A 19,196-nucleotide genomic window follows, 5' to 3' on the forward strand; every position below is an offset into this window, starting at 1 on the left:
ACCCAATATGTATACTTTATTTTTTTTTACATTTAAAACACAATAAAAGCATTTTTTGAAACAAAGAATATCATGATTTAGTGTCTCCATAGTCTGAGAGCCATCTTTTTTTGGGGGCAATTGTCCTATATATAGGGGCTCATTTTTTGCGGGATGAGGTGATGGTTAGATTGGTACTATTATTGCGGACACACGCCTTTTTGATTGCTTGGTGTTGCTCTTTTAGTGATATAAGGTGACAAAATGTCTTTTTTGACACAGTTTTTATTTAAAAAAAATAAATACAATTTTTATGGTGTCTATCGGAAGGGGTGGATCATGTGATATGTTTATAGAGCCGGTCATTACAGACACGGTTATACCTAATGTGTGTGTTTTTTCAATTTTTATTATAAAATCAGGGGAAAGAGGAGTTTCCTTTTTATTTTTTTAACTTGAAACTTTTCTTTAATTGAAAACACTTTTTAAACCTTCTGGTCCACTCTGGGACTTCAACTTTTCGGGGTCTAATCCTCTCTGCAATGCATTACAATACATCTGTATTGTAATGCATTGCCTGTTAGTGTATTACACTAACAGGTTGCTTAGGAGACGCAGCCTGAGGCTGGATCTCCTGGGCACCCGTAGAAGGCAGGTCTCGATGCCATGTGAGGCATCAGGCTGCCTTGTCACACATCGGGTTTGTACCGCTGGACCATTCAAAATCCATCCTTCCGCCCTGAGGTAAATTGGAACAGGACTCAAACAAGATCAACCTCAAAAGCATTTGAAACAAAAATGAACCGAGACGTAAAGAAATGTATGAACATTTAATGAACTCCTGCTCAAACGTCATATGAAGTAACAGGTTAACAGCCTTTTATTGAGCCCGATATTAACACTGGATTAAAAGCTATGAACTAGAAGTAATTCAGGAATAACATTGGGCAAAGCGACTAACTACTATGTCTTCTCAAAGAATTTGGCTTAAAAAAAAAACATAATTTTGCTTCACTCATGGCTTTTATTAAATTACTATTTCTTCTGTAGCCATGCAAAAAAAAACAAAAAAAAAAAAACAACACACTTTAATTTCTGTTACCGGCAGAGTTATAAAAAAAAATAAAAAATAATCATTTTGGGTGATGACATTTTATCATTCCAATTTTCAGACCGTCAAATTCTGAATGTATGTTAAAGGGGATGTCCCAAGTCAGCCTATCATAGCCGAGATGGGGAAAAAAATGCAAATGCCGGCCAGAGGCGGAAGGACTTACAGAGACATCAGTTTCGGAGTTAAAGGGGTTATCCAATATCTAAAATATCCCACCCAATGCCTAGGCCCCATCCGGTGATGGTGTGGAGCAGCCAAAAGGAGGCCATGACGGGAACAAGCTCCCTTGAGGCTGGTCACTGGCCCGCTATTGGCTTCTTACCCCATCACCAGAAGTTTTGATCCAAGGAATGGAGAGATGCAGCGACATCTGTGCAGGGTTCCAGAGCTAGAGCACCATACGAGGGGCCCAAGCATTGGGGGCACATTTTAGATATCGGATAACCCCATTAAGGAAAGTGTAGCTTGCTGTGCTTTAGGCAGCTGCGCCCCTGCAATTTCCACAACTCTGCCTCCCCTGGCCAGCACTTACTGTGGTTATTTCCATTTCACCTCCAAGAAGAGCCCTAAAATGTGTACAGCTTTGGGGCGTTTCTATGCCAAAGATATTGCTGAGTACTAGTTTAAAGGGTCACTGAGGTTTCATGAAACTCTTGATATGTCAGAGACATATAAAAGGTTTTGACTGGTGGGGGGTGTGAAGAGACCCCCAGAGATTGCTAGAAGGAGGAGAGAGAAGCACTAGCATATTGTGCTTTCTATGCTCACTGCAGGAGAGGAAGCTAGATGGATTCAATAGAAAATCTAAGGGTCCATCTCGATTCTGTTCCCTGCAGTGAGGAGAGAGCACATAGTATGCGTGCGCTTCTCTCGCCTCTGTGAAGTCTTCAGCACTCAGACCCCAGCTGATCAAAACCTTTATGTCTCTATGACCAAGTCAAAAGTTTTATGAAAACTCAGTGATCCTTTAAGAGTCCGATATACAGTGCATATACAGCAGGGCTAATATTTTGAGAGCAGATAATAAACAATACAATTTGATTCAAACTGGACACCTTTTATAAATGCTGTATAGGACCACACAGGTCTTTCTTTACAGCTTGTTAATTTTCAGCATTAGTGTAGCTCGATGGCTTTCATTGCTCACGTTCTCGATAATGGACTTCAGGAAATGTCTTTCATTAGCCAACCTGAGCAATCGGTTTTTGGAAGTGTCATTTGCCCTCAGGCTTTCGTACAGGGAGAGAATTTCTAGTGACAAGAAGAAGAGAGGTTCACATGTATTTTCTGGCATCATTGCAATTATGTGGAGGACATGGCAGAATACCTGACTGTAGATAAATAGGACCTCCTGTACACAGTCCGATTCTTTTTCAACTTTCTGCATTTGAAGACTGTATTCTACCAGCTGCTCTTTAACGCCATCCAGCATGTCAGATACACAGACACTATAAAGTCTTGCAATATGCGTCTGACCATCAAAGGTAAGCCAGCTGGAACAGCTCGAGCTACAGAGGAGCTGGAAACCTCTGAGTAATAGAACAGAGAACTGAAGAACATAGGCAAATGGACGAAGATTCAAAAGAGGCATATACTCTACATACTCCAGAGAATATGGTACATGGAGAAGTTGTCTTTTCAAAAGACACATCACAACCTGAGAAAGAAGCTTGCATTCTGTTGAGCTGCACCATGGCAGGACTTGTACCATGGCTACTAAAAATCCTTTGCTGAAAAGATTAACCTCATCTGGGTCTTCCATGTTGACACAAAGGATTGAAAGCATTAGCTCTTTCATTTCTCCTGAAATACAACAGCATTCCACCCAAGCCATAAGCCCTGTACCGGGACCATACTCTGGTAGATCAAGTGCTGTCCAGTCATTCTCAGAGAGTTTGCAAACTGAAAACAAGGAAGCTGGGGCTTCATTTTTAAAGTGCTCGCCAAATAGGGGCTTTAGCCTCAAGCGTACAACCCAATCTAAATGCTCCATTTTCCTGTGCAGCCAAAAGAGTGACTTGCCCCACGTTTCTGGGCTAGTTTCAGCTTCTGGCAATATCAGTGGGCAGAGCTGTGTGAGAATTTCAACTATCAACTCCTTGGATCCAAGTGTAAGGCAATATGGTTTATAAGATTGTTGCCAGCACCTACTGAAGCTATTGAGCAGTTTACTAAGTGACATAATGAGAGGGAATGGTGAGCAAGAAAGAACCCAATGCTTATCCGACACATCTAGTGGGTTCTCAACATTTAGTGCTTTATGAAGAATATTCAAGCATAACTCCACATGAACACATTCATCAAGTATATAGGGAAGGACAAATGTCCTCACTACTTCTGCTGGCCGTAGTAGGGAAACACCTTGACCTGTGGTTTCAGAAGGATTCATTAGGTAACACAGCAAGTATAAAAACTGATTTTCTTCTTTATCAGAGGACAGTTTGCCCCAGCATGTCTCCATCAAGCAGCGAGATAATAATGAGCCTGATGTATCTGCATTATTAGCGCCCCTAAAGCTTAAAGCAGGAAGTGAAGTCAATATTTTTGCTAGAAATACATGAGCACCAAGATTTGAAACGGCAAAGTGGCATGCTTTGCTTATGACATACTCCGGATACAGGAGGGCCAGTCTCGCCACTCTTGAAACATTGTTATAGTCTGTCACATTTTGTGAAATTTGATTGAACGTCATGTTGAGCTCTTCCTGGAAATTATCTGTAAATGCAGACATGCAGTGAGACAGACCTTTTTCACCCCATGTATTTAGGGCTCTCATCAGCAATTCATCCATCTGAGCAAGTGAAAGCTCAGAAAACAAGTCTAAAATGACAGCTGTAGATTTCTGAATCTCCGTGATACTTTGATTGTTCTGCTCGTATGTGGCTTTACTGACAGTTTCCAACAATTTTAAGATGAGGTCTGGCTCCTGAAAACTCTGTTTATTTCTTTTAAGACAATTTAGCCAGTCACTGGAGAAGGCCCAGGCTATTTCAGATGCGTACTCAGAACATATTTCTTTATAGCGGCACATTTTAGAGTCAATTATATTTTTGGCAACAGTAGCCATCATGTCCACATCATTCATCTTGCACGTTATCTGAACATTGGAGGTTTTCTCAAGGAGGCTAGAAATGCAGTTTGCCAGTTCTAAAGCGTTCCCTTTTTGCTCTTCAGAAAAAGTCTCACTTGGCTCTAAGGCAACCAAATTCTTTTGTAACGATGCAAGACTACCATTCATCCGAAAACATTCATAGGAAAGCTTTTCGCAGTTATTCATGTAATTGTGCAGCTCTTCCCCCCAATGAAACAGCAGGTCTTTTAGACATTTTAAGCCAAAGTGTTGGGCGCCTCCTAATAACCTAAATCTGGAAGCACTGTTGCCACTCTGCACAATCCTCTCTGCTTCCTGAATCATTTCTGGGAGGCTTTTTTGGAGATTATCATCCTTCACTGTTGCGTTACAAAAACAAAGAACAGCGACTAGCTTCTCCAAATACAGTCTTATAGGAAGATCGCCTGACTCTTTATCTAGAAAAGCAGACGAGCACAACATGTCTGCTAAGTTTGCTATAGTGTAGCACTTCAGTTTGCTGGTATTGATGCTTGGCCTGAGTTTATGAAGCCCTTCTAAAAACACAGCAAGAATGTTATCAGCTGCAGGTAAGCATTGCTCAGGATCCGGCTTAAATCTTTTAGAGCTTTGGCCAATTTCATCCTTAGTCTTAGGCAAGTACTGGCACGCAACAGCTGAAAAGGTTTCAATAATCTCATCCTTCCGATTTCTACTATTTTTCATGATCTCCCACCACACATCAAGGAAAAAAGTCACATCCGCTATGGAAGTGTCATCACAAATATGGTTCAACAACAAAGACGCTTCGCTTACCCAAAAATCTGCTGGCAGGGCCAAGAGAAGTTCTGCAAATATATCTGCTGCTTTTGCGGCCTTGAGTACTTCAAACAAAAGAGTGTGGTTCATTTTTGGGATCATGTTTTCCACAGGAAAGAACACGTCCTCTTTCCATCTCCTGTCAATATCAAAGTCTCCATCTAAGGAGAGTTGCGCTTGACATGAGAGTACTTTGGCCCAAAATATTGCAATGACTTTCCTTCTCCATTCAAGGCTTTGTGACCAGGTACCTGAGCTGATTTCTTGTAAAGCATTTATGATTGTCTTCTCCACAAGAGGCCATTCAGCCTTTGTGAGCTTCAGCAATGTTTTCTGTAAGGTGAGTTTTTCTGCTAACAGTAGAGCTCCTTGAAGAACCACTGTTTGTTCACATATGTTCCAGCTTCCTACACAGAAGAAACATATTATAACGTCAGAATAAATGTTTTACTTTCCAAAAATAGATTTTACTGTTTTCATTAACTGTACATAGCTGTTGGAAATTACACGCAATAGAAAAATATAATACAAGAACCTGTTTAGCAGCTTGCTGATCCTTAATTAGAGGCTAGCCCAGGAGACTGAAAACCCTACAAAGCTGTTAAAACCGACATGGATATTATAATTTGTTGAAGAAAATCAGGTGACCCTTGGCCAATCAGAGGCAAGTACTGTTTTACATAGAGCACTTCAGTTCTGAACTCTAGGTTCCTAATGAACACAGAAGCAAACTGAAAAAATAAAATAAAATTAACGTTAACTGTGAATTGTTTAAAGTGTAACTGTCATTGTTTTTGTAATGTGCAGGGACAGTGACCATTCTTATAATATACTTTAATCACTGAAATTGTACATTTCTGTTAGAAAAATAGCTCTAAAGTGGCCCATTTTGTGCATTAGCAGTGCTCTCTGTTTTCTGTTTACTTAAAGGCTATGTACACCTTTGGGGGCAATTTTTTTGATTATTGTACTCATTTGAGCTAAAAATCTTTTCTTTTTTTTTCAATTGGTATTTATTAATAATTTATTATTTTATTATGGTATTAATTATTTGTATTAAAAATATGAAGTCCTTTTTTCTGTACAGAGTTGAGATGCTCTAGTACAGGTCTCTGGGTTTTCTCTCTTTTCCCGTCAGTTAGGGAGTCGTCGGGCTCCTTTTCTCTGACATTATAAACACCCATAGCTCAGTTCTTATCTTACTGATAAAAATGTGGCTTAAATAAGTGTTCATGACCTCTTAGTAGTTTAGAGATAAGGGTTTATAGATGATGGCACAAAGTGAAAGTGCCAGACACACAGTTTGAAAAACAGTTAAGCCTTTGTGACAGAATGGGCTCAATATTTTTCATAAATGGCCAATTGAAAATATGCAATCAAACAAAAATTGCCTCTGAAGGTATACATAGCCTTCAACTATAAAAATGATAATAATGCTTTGTAATACATAGTTGGGTTTAGCGGGAGATGCCTCCCATGACTTTCACACTCGCGTTTTGGCTTTCCGTTTGTGAAATCCGTTCAGGCCTCTCACAAGCGGTCCAAAACGGATCAGTTTACATTCTAATGCATTCTGAATGGAAATGGATCCGCTCAGAATGCATCAGTTTGCATCAGTTCAGTCTCTATTCTGCTTTGGAGACGGATACCAAAACGCTGCTTGCAGCATTTTGGTGTCCGTCTGATGAAACTGAGCCAAAAGGATCCGTCCTGGCACACAATGTAAGTCAATGGGGACGGATCCGTCTTCACTGACACAATAGAAAATGGATCCGTCCTCCATTGACTTTCAATAGTGTTCAAGACGGATCTGTCTTGGCTATGTTAAAGATAATCCAAACGGATCTGTGGCAAAAGTCTTCCCTGGGAGGGAGAGATGTGTGGCGAAAGTAACCTTCGCCACTGTGTTTTGGAGGGGCCCGTTTGCCAGGCTCTTGCCTCAGGATTATGGCCCATGTACATTCTGGAAGGAGAAGATAGAATGTGACTTCCGTGGAATTCGGGAACCCCTGATCGGATCTGGGTGATTTTTGGATATGTTGTTCGCCTAGATCAGAGCTATCCAGGGATGTATAATTTAGGGGGATATGTGGGGTTTTGAGGTGTTTTCTGTGTTTTGGGAAAAATGTGTGTTTTCTGCCTGTGAGTGATTAAGTTAATTGTGATGCAGGGGGAGAAACAGAACTGGATCGCACATCCACAATGCTATGCTTTGATCTAACTCGCTTCTCAGCGCATTATTAAAGTGCACAGCTCCCCATACTACAAGCTGTATAAGAGGCATTAGTGTACATTTTGATCAAAAGGCATAAGCCCACTCACCACGCCAAGGTCGCCTCTTTGAGTGGGACCTACTCTGAAAAAGGGGCAGCAACCGTGCAGTGACGAGGTGGCGCTGCCCTAGTAGGCGGCGGGACCCAGGGGTCAAACAGCACCTCTGCTGTCTGATTATGCCAAGCATGGCACTGGGTCCCACCAACCCACCAGCACAGCGCCACAAAAACAAAGGCCACCACACAGTACTGCACCATGTGAACAGTTGTCTAACACATGTCCACCACTATGCCAAATGAGAGGAGTGCTTATACCAGTAATAAAGAAGAAAAGACTCAAATAATGATGAAGGGGGAGAAACAGAATTGGATCGCACATCCACAATGCTATGCTTTGATCTAACTCGCTTCTCAGCGCAATATTAAAGTGTACAGCCCCTATACTTCATGCCATACAAGAGGCATTAGTGTACATTGTTTTTGTGGCGCTGTGCTGGTGGGGTGGTGGGACCCAGTGCCATGGGTAGCATAATCAGACAGCAGAGGTGCTGTTTGACCCCTGGGTCCCGCCGCCTACTAGGGCAGCGCCACCTCGTCACTGCGCCTTTTTAAGAGTAGGTCCCACTCAAAGAGACGACCTTGGCGTGGCGAGTGGGCTTATGCCTTTTGATCAAAATGTACACTAATGCCTCTTGTACAGCATGTAGTATGGGGGGCTGTACACATTATTATAGCGCTGAGAAGCGAGTTAGATCAAAGCATAGCATTGTGGATGTGCGATCCAGTTCCGTTTCTCCCCCTGCATCATTATTTGAGTATTTTCTTCTTTATTACTGGCATCAGCACTCCTCCCATTCGGCACAGGTGGCTTTAATCACACAGGTCTGCATATAGTGGTCATTGACCTGTAGCTCCTGATAGTGGTGGACATGTTGTGTTAGACAACTGTTCACATAGTGCAGTACTGCGTGGTGGCCTTTGTTTTTGTGGCGCTGTGCTGGTGGGTTGGTGGGACCGAGTGCCATGGGTGGCATAATCAGACAGCAGAGGTGCTGTTTGACCCCTGGGTCCCGCCGCCTACTAGGACAGCACCACCTCGTCACTGCGCCTTTTTCAGAGTAGGTCCCACTCAAAGAAGCGACCTTGGCGTGGTGAGTGGGCTTATGCCTTTTGATCAAAATGTACACTAATGCCTCTTGTACAGCATGTAGTATGGGGGGCTGAACACATTATTATAGCGCTGAGATGCGAGTTAAATCAAAGCATAGCATTGTGGATGTGCGATCCAGTTGTGTTTCTCCCTCTACATCATTAAGTTAATTGTGTTTGGTAATTGTATCACAAGCAAAGCCCATTTTATTTTGTTAATTGTGTCACAGTCAATGCCAATTTTACTTGTTGATTGCGTCACAGACAATGCCCATTGTATTTTGTACATTGTATCACAGGCGGGGGGGGGGGTTGTGTACAATTGCTGGGAGGGTTTCCATACTGTAAATGCAAGTCCATGACGGATACGCACAAAACGCGAGTGTGAAAGTAGCCCAATGGTCTATGGCAGCTCATATCTACCATAGATTTCATTCTGTGGTAAATGGAATTGCCAATGATGCACTAAATCTATTAAGATGTATGCACCTCTTAATAAATTTGTCACATCCTATGTCAGCGTATTTCAGATTAAGACCGGTCTTAATGAATTCCACACATAGTTTTCCAAAGCATTGTTGCTTGTCAGTGATATACTAACAAGCAATCTATAAGGCCATGCCTCAAACCTATGGCAGCCATAGGGAACTTTTTAAAAAGATATGGACAATTTCAGGGCAATTTTTTATTATTGCATTCTACCAAAATCATTTTTTCAATTGGTCTTTATTAAACATTTTAAAGCGAACCTGTCACCAAAAAAAACGGATACTAAACTGTTAATAGTACCTTACAGTGCTATAGAGTAGTTTCCTAATGCACTCTTCGATTGTTAAGCCGCATGTAGCCTCCAGGAGAAATCATTGTTTTTTTCAGCTGCTGCCCCGTGCTTCAAGTCAGGTTTGAAGTCAAGGGGGCAGTCGCCTAGGTGTCTCGAATGCTGCTCTCCTCGCAGTGCCGGGACCGCGCTCCCAGCCCGCATGTGCAGTAAAGGGCAGCTGTAGCGCGATCCTGGCTTCAGCTCGTACACTCAGCCGACTCCAGTTTCTACCGTGCATGCGCCCGCCAGCCCCCTTACATACTAGCGCAGTTACAGAAGATGCCGGGTGCATGCGCAGTAGAAACTGAAGCCGGCTGAGTGTACGAGCCGGAGCCGGGATCGCGCTACAGCAGCCCTTTACTGCGCATGCGGGCTGGGAGCGCGGTCCCGGCACTGAAATCCGGCGTGTCAATAAAGGCGGCGGGAGGCGGGGAGAGCAGGATTGGAGACACCTAGGCGACTGCCCCCTTGACTTCAAACCTGACTTGAAGCAGGGGGCAGTGGCTGAATAAAACAACGATTTCTCCAGGAGGCTACATGCGGCTAAACAATCAAAGAGTGCATTAGGAAACTACTCTGCAGCACTGTAAGGTACTATTAACAGTTTAGTATCCGTTTTTTGGTGACAGGTTCGCTTTAAGTCACTTTCCCAGTATAATGGTGTACTCTGCAGAGCACCAGGGTTCTATGCTTAAATTGAATCCCGTCATCTGAAGGCTCATGTGAATCCTGCATCTGTGATTTCATGAAGCCCATAAACACTTAGTTAAGCCATATTCTTATCAGAGACAAGAATTGAGCTGTAATGAGTATTTATGAGCTGTCAAAAGTTCAGAGAACAGGACTACAGACTGAGCTGGCTCTCTGCTAAATGATGGGACGCAGGTAAATAGAAACTGACAGTCTGCAGATATACTGTTAATTAACACCTGTACTATAAGAACTGCTGGAAAAGTTTAATAAAGCCCAACTGAAAAAAATATATATATTTTAAGCCAAAAATGAGTAGAATGCAATAATTAAAAAAAAATCCCCCCAAAGGTGTCCATAGCCAGGTTTCATGATATTGATGACTTATCCACAGGATAGGTCATCAATAACAAACGGTGGGAGTTCAACCTTTCGGTTAGCTATTTAAAGGGGCCACGACCAAGGGCTGTGTCCTCTTCAACGGTTCAAGGTTTACCTGCACGCTGTCTAGACTGTAGCGGCGGTGAAGATAATTACAGCTTGCCCTCTCATTCAAGTGAATGGGCTGAAAAGCTATAATTACACTGCCCCACCGCTACAATTTAGACAGCACACAGGTAAACACTGAAGAAGACGCAATGCTCGTACGAATGCAGCAGTCCCTACAAAATGGTGGGGGTTTCTAATGTCCGACCCCCACTGATCTGATACTGATGACCTATCCTTAGAATAGGTTATCAATATAATAAAACCAAATGAAACCCTTTAAAATCCAGCCGAGTTACACTGCAGGGACTCCAATCATAGTAGCTGTGTCACCAGCATTGATATAGTCACGTTTTCGCTACATCAGTGACTGATATCCTGTGTGAATGGATAACATCCATTGCTGGGCATGAAGGAGTCATGTCCAACTATGACAGCTCTCTCTGGTGAGAGGACATGTGCCTAACATACACCTATCAGATGATCAGGATAGGATTTCAGCCTTTATATGTAAAATGTTTTAATTCAGCAATCACAGATATTCATACCTCCCAACCATCCCTGATCCGGCGGGACAGTCCCGGATTAGGTGTGTTCCGCTTTCTGGCAGCTCTCCCTGCTTCCATAGGAGGCAGAGACAATTGCCTGTAATGATGAGGTAGAGAGCTCCCTGCTCCATCATTCTTCGCATACCTGGGCATCGCTACTGTGAGGGGGCACCTACCTGGGCATCGCTACTGTGAGGGGGCACCTACCTGGGAATCGCTACTGTGAGGGGGCACCTACCTGGGAATCGCTACTGTGAGGGGGCACCTACCTGGGAATCGCTACTGTGAGGGGGCACCTACCTGGGAATCGCTACTGTGAGGGGGCACCTACCTGGGAATCGCTACTGTGAGGGGGCACCTACCTGGGCATCGCTACTGTGAGGGGGAGCATATCTGGGCATCGCTACTGTGAGGGGGCACATAATGTCCCTCTTCCTTTTTTTCAAAAGTTGGGAGGTATGGATATTGGAAATGGGGGCTTAAAGCATATTATAAAGTAGTACAGCTTTGCACTATACAATTATTAACATTTATTTACGTAAAACTAGAGACTTTTTCGAGAAAGTGTAACTGTGGTCAGAAGTTGTCACCAATGTGGCAGCACTGGTATGTATCTGCTAGGATGTATGGGTGCATTACATACAGCATGTACTTACCCACTTCCATTGTATTACTGATGGGTTATAAATCCTTATGGCATACCTCCAGCACAACCTACAAACAAGCAAACAAGTAAGAATGTGGTCACAAGACAACTAAAGCCGTCATTCTATAACGATATTACTTGTCTAGTCACGAACCGCAGCCTGAGCATGCAACGTCCTATGACAGAACTCCCTCTACAAGCAGCAGGGCAATCACTTCTAAAACGGCTTCATTTTATCACAGCTATGGGACTTCCAAGCAGACATATTACCGAAGACATCATTACGCTTAGCTAACGGAGTATCACCTCCAAAATGGCTCCAGGTCTGAAGACTTCAGAAGTATTGGTTTCTCGTCATTGGAACGCGACGTTGCGGAGGTCAATTTTACCAGCAGGGGGCGCGGTCACGCTTGCGCCTGTACTGTACAGCGGCGTTGTCAGGGTAACGGGAGGCGGAGCTACAGTTGTATTTCGCTCTGCAGGACGCTCAGAAACGACGTCTGACGTTGGAAGCTTTTTTTTTTTTTTGTTAATCATTTTGGCGGCAAGCGTCCATCCCTGAATGTTAGAAAATACCCCCCTTATAAGCAGCGGGAACTGACAGGAAATCTGTCATTTGATGATGCAAAGTTTTACACATAAGAAGCAGGTTTTCTCTGAGCATTAGCCCCTCTCGGGTGCACAGAAGGCCTTTTTTATTATTATTTTTCGTTACATAATAGAGCAAGGATCAGCAACACCAGGCACTCCAGCTGTTAAGTAACTACAACTCCCAGAATTCTTCATTCTCTTCTGTGGGAGTTAGAAGAATAGCCGAGCATGTTTGCATGCTGGGAGTTGTAGTTTCACACCCGCTGGAGTGCAGAAGGTTGCTGATCCCTGGAATAGAGGATTCCCTACTCCCTAGTAGTTTTTGGTAGGTAGTGGAAAGATCATTGCAGGCCTACAGAGTGTATCTAACATGGTTGCATTAGGGGGCTGAGGACAAACGGCAATAACTGATCTGGAAAAAGAGGAAGGAGATCATTTATTTTACTACTATTTGGGGTGGTTGAGGATGCTTGGCCATGGGTCAGGGTGCTGTGGCAAGTATGTGATACATTAGGGCAGGCATGGCCAACCTGCGGCTCTCCAGCTGCTGTAAGACTACAACTCCCACCATGCCCTGCTATGGGCATGCTGGGAGTTGTAGTTTTACAACAGCTGGAGAGCAGCAGATTGGCCATCCTAGCATTAGGGTAGCTGCACACGATGCAGATCACGGTCGTTCATGTGCATACATTTCCGTGCTACAGTACCTGAAAAAGAATGACACTTGCCACATCTCATGCAGACTTTTGTGAATTTCTTACACATGGTAATTGACCTGCCGTGCCGATTTGAAAATCTGCGACATGTTATTTATTTTCGATTCCACATCTCATGTAGAGTACAGACCAAAAGTTTGGACACACCTTCTCATTCAAAGAGTTTTCTTTATTTTCATGACTATGAAAATTGTAGATTCACACTGAAGGCATCAAAACTATGAATTAACACATGTGGAATTATATACATAACAAAAAAGTGTGAAACAACTGAAAATATGTCATATTCTAGGTTCTTCAAAGTAGCCACCTTTTGCTTTGATTACTGCTTTGCACACTCTTGGCATTCTCTTGATGAGCTTCAAGAGGTAGTCACCTGAAATGGTCTTCCAACAGTCTTGAAGGAGTTCCCAGAGATGCTTAGCACTTGTTGGCCCTTTTACCTTCACTCTGTGGTCAAGCTCACCCCAAACCATCTTGATTGGGTTCAGGTACGGTGACTGTGGAGGCCAGGTCATCTGGCGCAGCACCCCATCACTCTCCTTCATGGTCAAATAGCCCTTACACAGCCTGGAGGTGTGTTTGGGGTCATTGTCCTGTTGAAAAATAAATGATGGTCCAACTTAAACGCAAACCGGATGGAATAGCATGCCGCTGCAAGATGCTGTGGTAGCCATGCTAGTTCAGTATGCCTTCAATTTTGAATAAATCCCCAACAGTGTCACCAGCAAAGCACCCCCACACCATCACACCTCCTCCATGCTTCACGGTGGGAACCAGGCATGTAGAGTCCATCCGTTCACCTTTTCTGCGTCGCACAAAGACACGGTGGTTGGAACCAAAGATCTCAAATTTGGACTCATCAGACGAAAGCACAGATTTCCACTGGTCTAATGTCTATTCCTTGTGTTCTTTAGCCCAAACAAGTCTCTTCTGCTTGTTGCCTGTCCTTAGCAGTGGTTTCCTAGCAGATATTCTACCATGAAGGCCTGATTCACACAGTCTCCTCTTAACAGTTGTTCTAGAGATGTGTCTGCTGCTAGAACTCTGTGTGGCATTGACCTGGTCTCTAATCTGAGCTGCTGTTAACCTGCGATTTCTGAGGCTGGTGACTCGGATGAACTTATCCTCTGCAGCAGAGGTGACTCCTGGTCTTCCTTTCCTGGGGCGGTCCGCATGTGAGCCAGTTTCTTTGTAGCGCTTGATGGTTTTTGTGACTGCACTTGGGGACACTTTCAAAGTTTTCCCAATTTTTCGGACTGACTGACCTGGTTTTTCTTTACTTAGCTGCTTTTTTCTTGCCATAATACAAATTCTAACAGTCTATTCAGTAGGACTATCAGCTGTGTATTTCCCTGACTTCTCCAAAACGCAACTGATGGCCCCAACCCCATTAGGCAAGAAATCCCACTTATTAAACCTGACAGGGCACACCTGTGAAGTGAAAACCATTTCAGGTGACTACCTCTTGAAGCTCAACAAGAGAATGCCAAGAGTGTGCAAAGCAGTAATCAAAGCAAAAGGTGGCTACTTTGAAGAACCTAGAATATGACATATTTTCAGTTGTTTCACACTATTTTGTTATGTATATAATTCAACATGTGTTAATTCATAGTTCTGATGCCTTCAGTGTGAATCTACAATTTTCATAGTCATGAAAATAAAGAAAACTCTTTGAATGAGAAGGTGTGTCCAAACTTTTGGTCTGTACTGTAAATATTATTATTTTTTTTTATTTTTTGTATTTTTGAGTATTAATTCATACTCAACCCCTCCTTAATCCTCAGGGGGCGATATCTGGGCCGTCATGGTGGACACAAGGAAACAGAATTACCGGTAAGTCTAATTACGGTTTTTCCATTTCATCCACCATGACGGCTCTACTATGAGAGCTACCAGATTATTAAATAGAGTGGACAACTGCTTGCAGAACCTTCTGACCGAAGACCAAATCAGCAGAAGGCGAAACATTAATGCGGTAATGTTTGATAAAAGTATTTATACTTGACCAGGTGGCTGCTCTACAAATTTAGGCTAAGGAGACACCCCCCTTTTCTGCCCATGAAGAAGCCCTAGCTCTTGTAGAGTGGGATTTTATATTTGTGGGGCTGTTTAGACCTGACTTTTCATAGCAACAGGCAATGGTAGATTTAATCCATCGTCCAATGGAGGATTTGGATGCCTTTTTTTCCCTGTTTGGACCTGCGTATTGAACAAGAAGATTATCCTCCTTTCTAAATTCCTTTGTTGCAGCTAAATACTGTATGATAGTATCCCGAACATCCAGGAGCTGAAACTGATCGTGTGATGGACCATCCCTGGGAAAAGATGGAAGGACAATTTCCTGATCCCTGTGAAAGTCAGATATGACCTTCGGCAATAAACCAGAATCCAAACGTAATACTATTTTGTCTGGAAAGATAGTGAGGTATGATTCCCGGCAGGACAGCGCCTGGATTTCGCCCAATCGTCTGGCTGAAGTCATGGCTACTAGGAAGGACGCTTTTAATGACAGGTGTTTAAGTGAAATATCCTGAATAGGAGAAAATGGTGATTTTGTAAGTCCTCTCAGGACCAAGTTCAAGTCCCATTGAGGCGTCCTAGAGGTTAAGGATGGTCTTAACCTTGAGGTGTCTCTTATAAACACACTTATCCACCTATGACTGGCTATGTCTGTATCAAAGCAAGCCCCCAAGGCTGAGACCTACACTCTAAGTGTACTTGGTCTCAGGCCCAAATCTAATCACTTTTGAAGAAAATCAAGTATTTTCTCAATGTTTGGGGCAGAATCTACAGGAGGGTTCTGGCCTAGCCAGCTACAATACTTCTTCCAGATTTTAAGATAAATCGCAGAGGTGACTTATTTTCTGCTGCATTTGAGGGTATTTATGACCTTGCGCTCATGATCCCGGCTGATAACTTGAATAGTCCTGGATTCTTAAGAAAGATTGGACCCTGAGAAAGGATGTTCCCCTTTGGGGGAATTCTCCAGGGTTCTTCCAGAGCTAGTTCCCTCAGTACTGGGAACCAATTTATTTTTGTCTAGTATGGAACAACCAGAATTACTGTTACTGGGTCTGATCTTATTTTTTGCAGTACTCAGGGTATTAGCGCCCAAGGGGAAAGGTATAGGCTAGATCCCAAGTTCACCTGATTGAGAATGCATCCACTGCCCAAGGGTTGTCCCTGGGATTTAGGGAGCAGAAAGGATGGACTTTTGCGTTTTTACCTGACGCAAACAGGTCTATCTGGGGTGTCCTCCATCTCCTGGTGATCTGATGGAATACCTCTGAGTTTAGGGCCCATTCTCCTGGATCTATAGTCCTCCTGTTGAGGAAGTCCGCCTGTATATTTTCTGTACCCTTTAAATGGATAGCTGTGATGGAGGGAACATTTCTTTCTGCCCAGAAGAATATTTCTTCCACCAGATTTTTTAAGCTTGGGGATTTTGTGCCCCCCTGATGCTTCAAATATGCGACTGCTGTTACATTATCTGAAAGAATGTTCAGGTATCATCCGAATACTTTGTCCTGTGACGCCTTCAGAACCTCCCAGATCGCCCTCAGTTCTCTGTGGTTTTATGACTTTATTCTTATGATGTCCGACCAAGTGCCCTGGTAGTTTAGTGAGCCTACCTTTGCTCCCATCCTGTGCCACTTGCATCTGTATATATTTGTATTTCTGGATTCTTTATCCAGGGTACACCTCTTAGCAAGTTTTTGTTCTCCGTCCACCAGTTTAAATCTTATCTTACGCGGTTTGGGATGGAGATTCTTTTTTCTAGAGAGCACTGCCTCTTGTCCCAATTCTTCAGGAGCCACGACTGGACTATCCTGGTATGAGCTTGGGACCAAGATACTGCCGTTATACAGGAGGTCATCATTCCCAAGAGGCTCATGGCACTGCGGATGGAGCACTGAGACTGACATTGGAACTTTCTTGTTTTGTCTATAAAGGATTTTATTTTCTCCTGAGGGAGGGATGTAATCTGGGAAACTGAATCCAGGATCACTCCCTAAAATGTCATTCTGGTTGATGGAATTGTGCACGATTTCTTTAAGTTTATTATCCAGCCTAGGTCTGAGAACCTGCGTATTAGAAAAAAAAAAAAGAGCAAGGATTTTTTCAAGGTAAAAAAAATCTCATTTTATTCAATATAAATCACATGATCATTACAGGTATTGCTCAAATGGGACAGGACATGGAGACTGAGCCACAAGGGGCTATACAATGTGGAGAATCACAATGGGGGATAATGTGACCATACCCAGCAGAGAAGTTTTATACCTCCTGACGAAGCCTACGTGGCGAAACACGTGTCGAGGTTGAAGCGGTGGGGGAGTCGTGTTACCATTCTACAGCAGCAACATGGGTAGGTAACTTGGTAGCTGGATCAGGGTGGGACGAGAGGTTTGCAGTTCATTGTTATATGCCATCTTTATTAGTGGTACTGCACCGTCCATTGACACCTCACAGCATCCCCGGACAGAGGTTGTGAGCAATAGTCAGTAGTTGTTTTATACTAGGGGATCAGCATTCGCACCCGCAACTACACTTTTGCTCACGGCCTCTGGTAAATTGTTGTTCTCTGCTGGGTATGGTCACATTATCCCCCATTGTGATTCTCCACATTGTATAGCCCCTTGTGGCTCAGTCTCCATGTCCTGTCCCATTTGAGCAATACCTGTAATGATCATGTGATTTATATTGAATAAAATGAGATTTTTTACCTTGAAAAAATCCTTGCTCTTTTTTTTTTGTACAGGTTGCAGTAGGTTGGGGAGTGAGGTACTGTTTTTGGGTTATTGTAGGCTCTAACCTGCGTATTAGGTTGTTGGTAAGGCTGGTTGTCTCCAGTTCCGAGGACCCTAGAACTAGGAAATCGTCTAGGTACGGAAATACTTTTATTCCTTTTGCTCTGAGGGTGGATATCATTTCCACTACGAGCTTCGTGAATACCCTTGGAGCAGAGGAAATTCCAAAGGGTAACGCGGTGAACTGGAAGTGATTTACTTCTCCCGAGTTGTCTACTAGGGCAAATCTGAGATATTTCTGAGATGTTTTGTTTATGGGGATGTGATAGTAAGCATCCTTTAAGTCTATGAACGTCATAAAATCTCAGGCTTTGATCAAAGGAATGATGGATGTTATGGATTCCATCTTGAATTTTCTGTATGTGATAGCTTTGTTTAGTCCCTTTAGATTTATAATAGTGCGGAAGGAACCGTCTGGTTTCTGAACCAGGAATGAATTGGAATAGTAACCTTTTCCTCTTTCCGCGCTGGGGACTTCTGCCACCACTCCTGAATCTATAAGTTGAAGGACCCCCTGCCAGATTTTTTCTAGAGTCTTTTGGCTGCGAGATGTTATTCTGAACTTTTTTGAGGGACTGAGAAAAATTCTACCCGGTAGCCATTCCGTAAGATGTCTAAGGCCCACAGATTTTTGGTGACAGTTTCCCAACGAGACAGAAAATACCTCAGTCTCCCCCTTTCTCTGGCGTCATTGTTTATCTGATTGCTTATTCTGGGGGTTGAGAAGGAATCCTCTGCCTTTCCCCCCTTTTTGGTAACTCCAAATGCCCGACTTCCCTTTGCCCTATAGGATCTAGTCTGGGAATTAAAGGAACGAAAGGGCTTCTTTTTACTTTCCTCCGGAAAACCTTTCTTTTTGTCTGCTGCTTTCTGAAGGATGGAGTCTAGCACAGGTCCAAAAACGTATTCCCCGGAAAAAGCTATAGAACATAGCTTGGCTTTTGAGGTTCTATCCCCTCCCCATGCTTTCATCCACAATGCCCTTCTAGCTGAATTGGAGAGAGCAGCATCCTTGGCGGCAAACCTCACAGACTCAGCTGAGGCATCTTCCAAGAATGCGGTAGCTGATCTAAGGAGTGGGATAGAATTTAATATTTCCTCTCTTGGGGGTTTTATTTTTAATATGGTTTTCCAACTCAATGAGACAGAAATACATGGACCTAGCTACAGATGTCGCAGCTATGTTTGTTTTTATACCAAACATGGACGCCTCCCAAGATTTTTTTTAGAAGTCAGTTGGCCTTCCTCTCCATAGGCTCCTGCAATTGTGACGAGTTTTCAAATGGGAGGGAGGTCTTTTTGACTACCTTAGCCACCTGGACGTCAATTTTTGGGGTCTCATTAAACAATTTAACATCAGCCGAATCGAACAATAGCCTATTCCTGAATTCCCTGGATACCCCGTCTTCTCTCAGGATCCGTCCATTCATCCAGGATCATATCTTTTATGTTTTCGTTCACTGGAAATGCTTTTAGTTTTT

At 43.2% G+C, this 19,196-nt stretch overlaps 1 protein-coding gene across 1 annotated transcript; it reads right to left on the minus strand.

Annotated features, from left to right (window-relative positions):
- Positions 1-824: 824 nt before the first annotated feature.
- On the minus strand, positions 825-11,833 carry GEMIN4 (gem nuclear organelle associated protein 4). The gene is made up of 3 exons (XM_044284779.1): positions 11,749-11,833; positions 11,605-11,662; positions 825-5,389 (listed from the first exon to the last, which is right to left on the minus strand). The coding sequence occupies exons 2-3, from the start codon at positions 11,612-11,614 to the stop codon at positions 2,187-2,189; spliced, it is 3,213 nt and encodes a 1,070-aa protein (XP_044140714.1). The 5' UTR covers positions 11,615-11,662; positions 11,749-11,833; the 3' UTR covers positions 825-2,186.
- Positions 11,834-19,196: the final 7,363 nt, after the last annotated feature.

The sequence above is a fragment of the Bufo gargarizans genome, chromosome 3 (assembly GCF_014858855.1).
Source record: "Bufo gargarizans isolate SCDJY-AF-19 chromosome 3, ASM1485885v1, whole genome shotgun sequence".
NCBI lineage: Eukaryota > Metazoa > Chordata > Amphibia > Anura > Bufonidae > Bufo > Bufo gargarizans.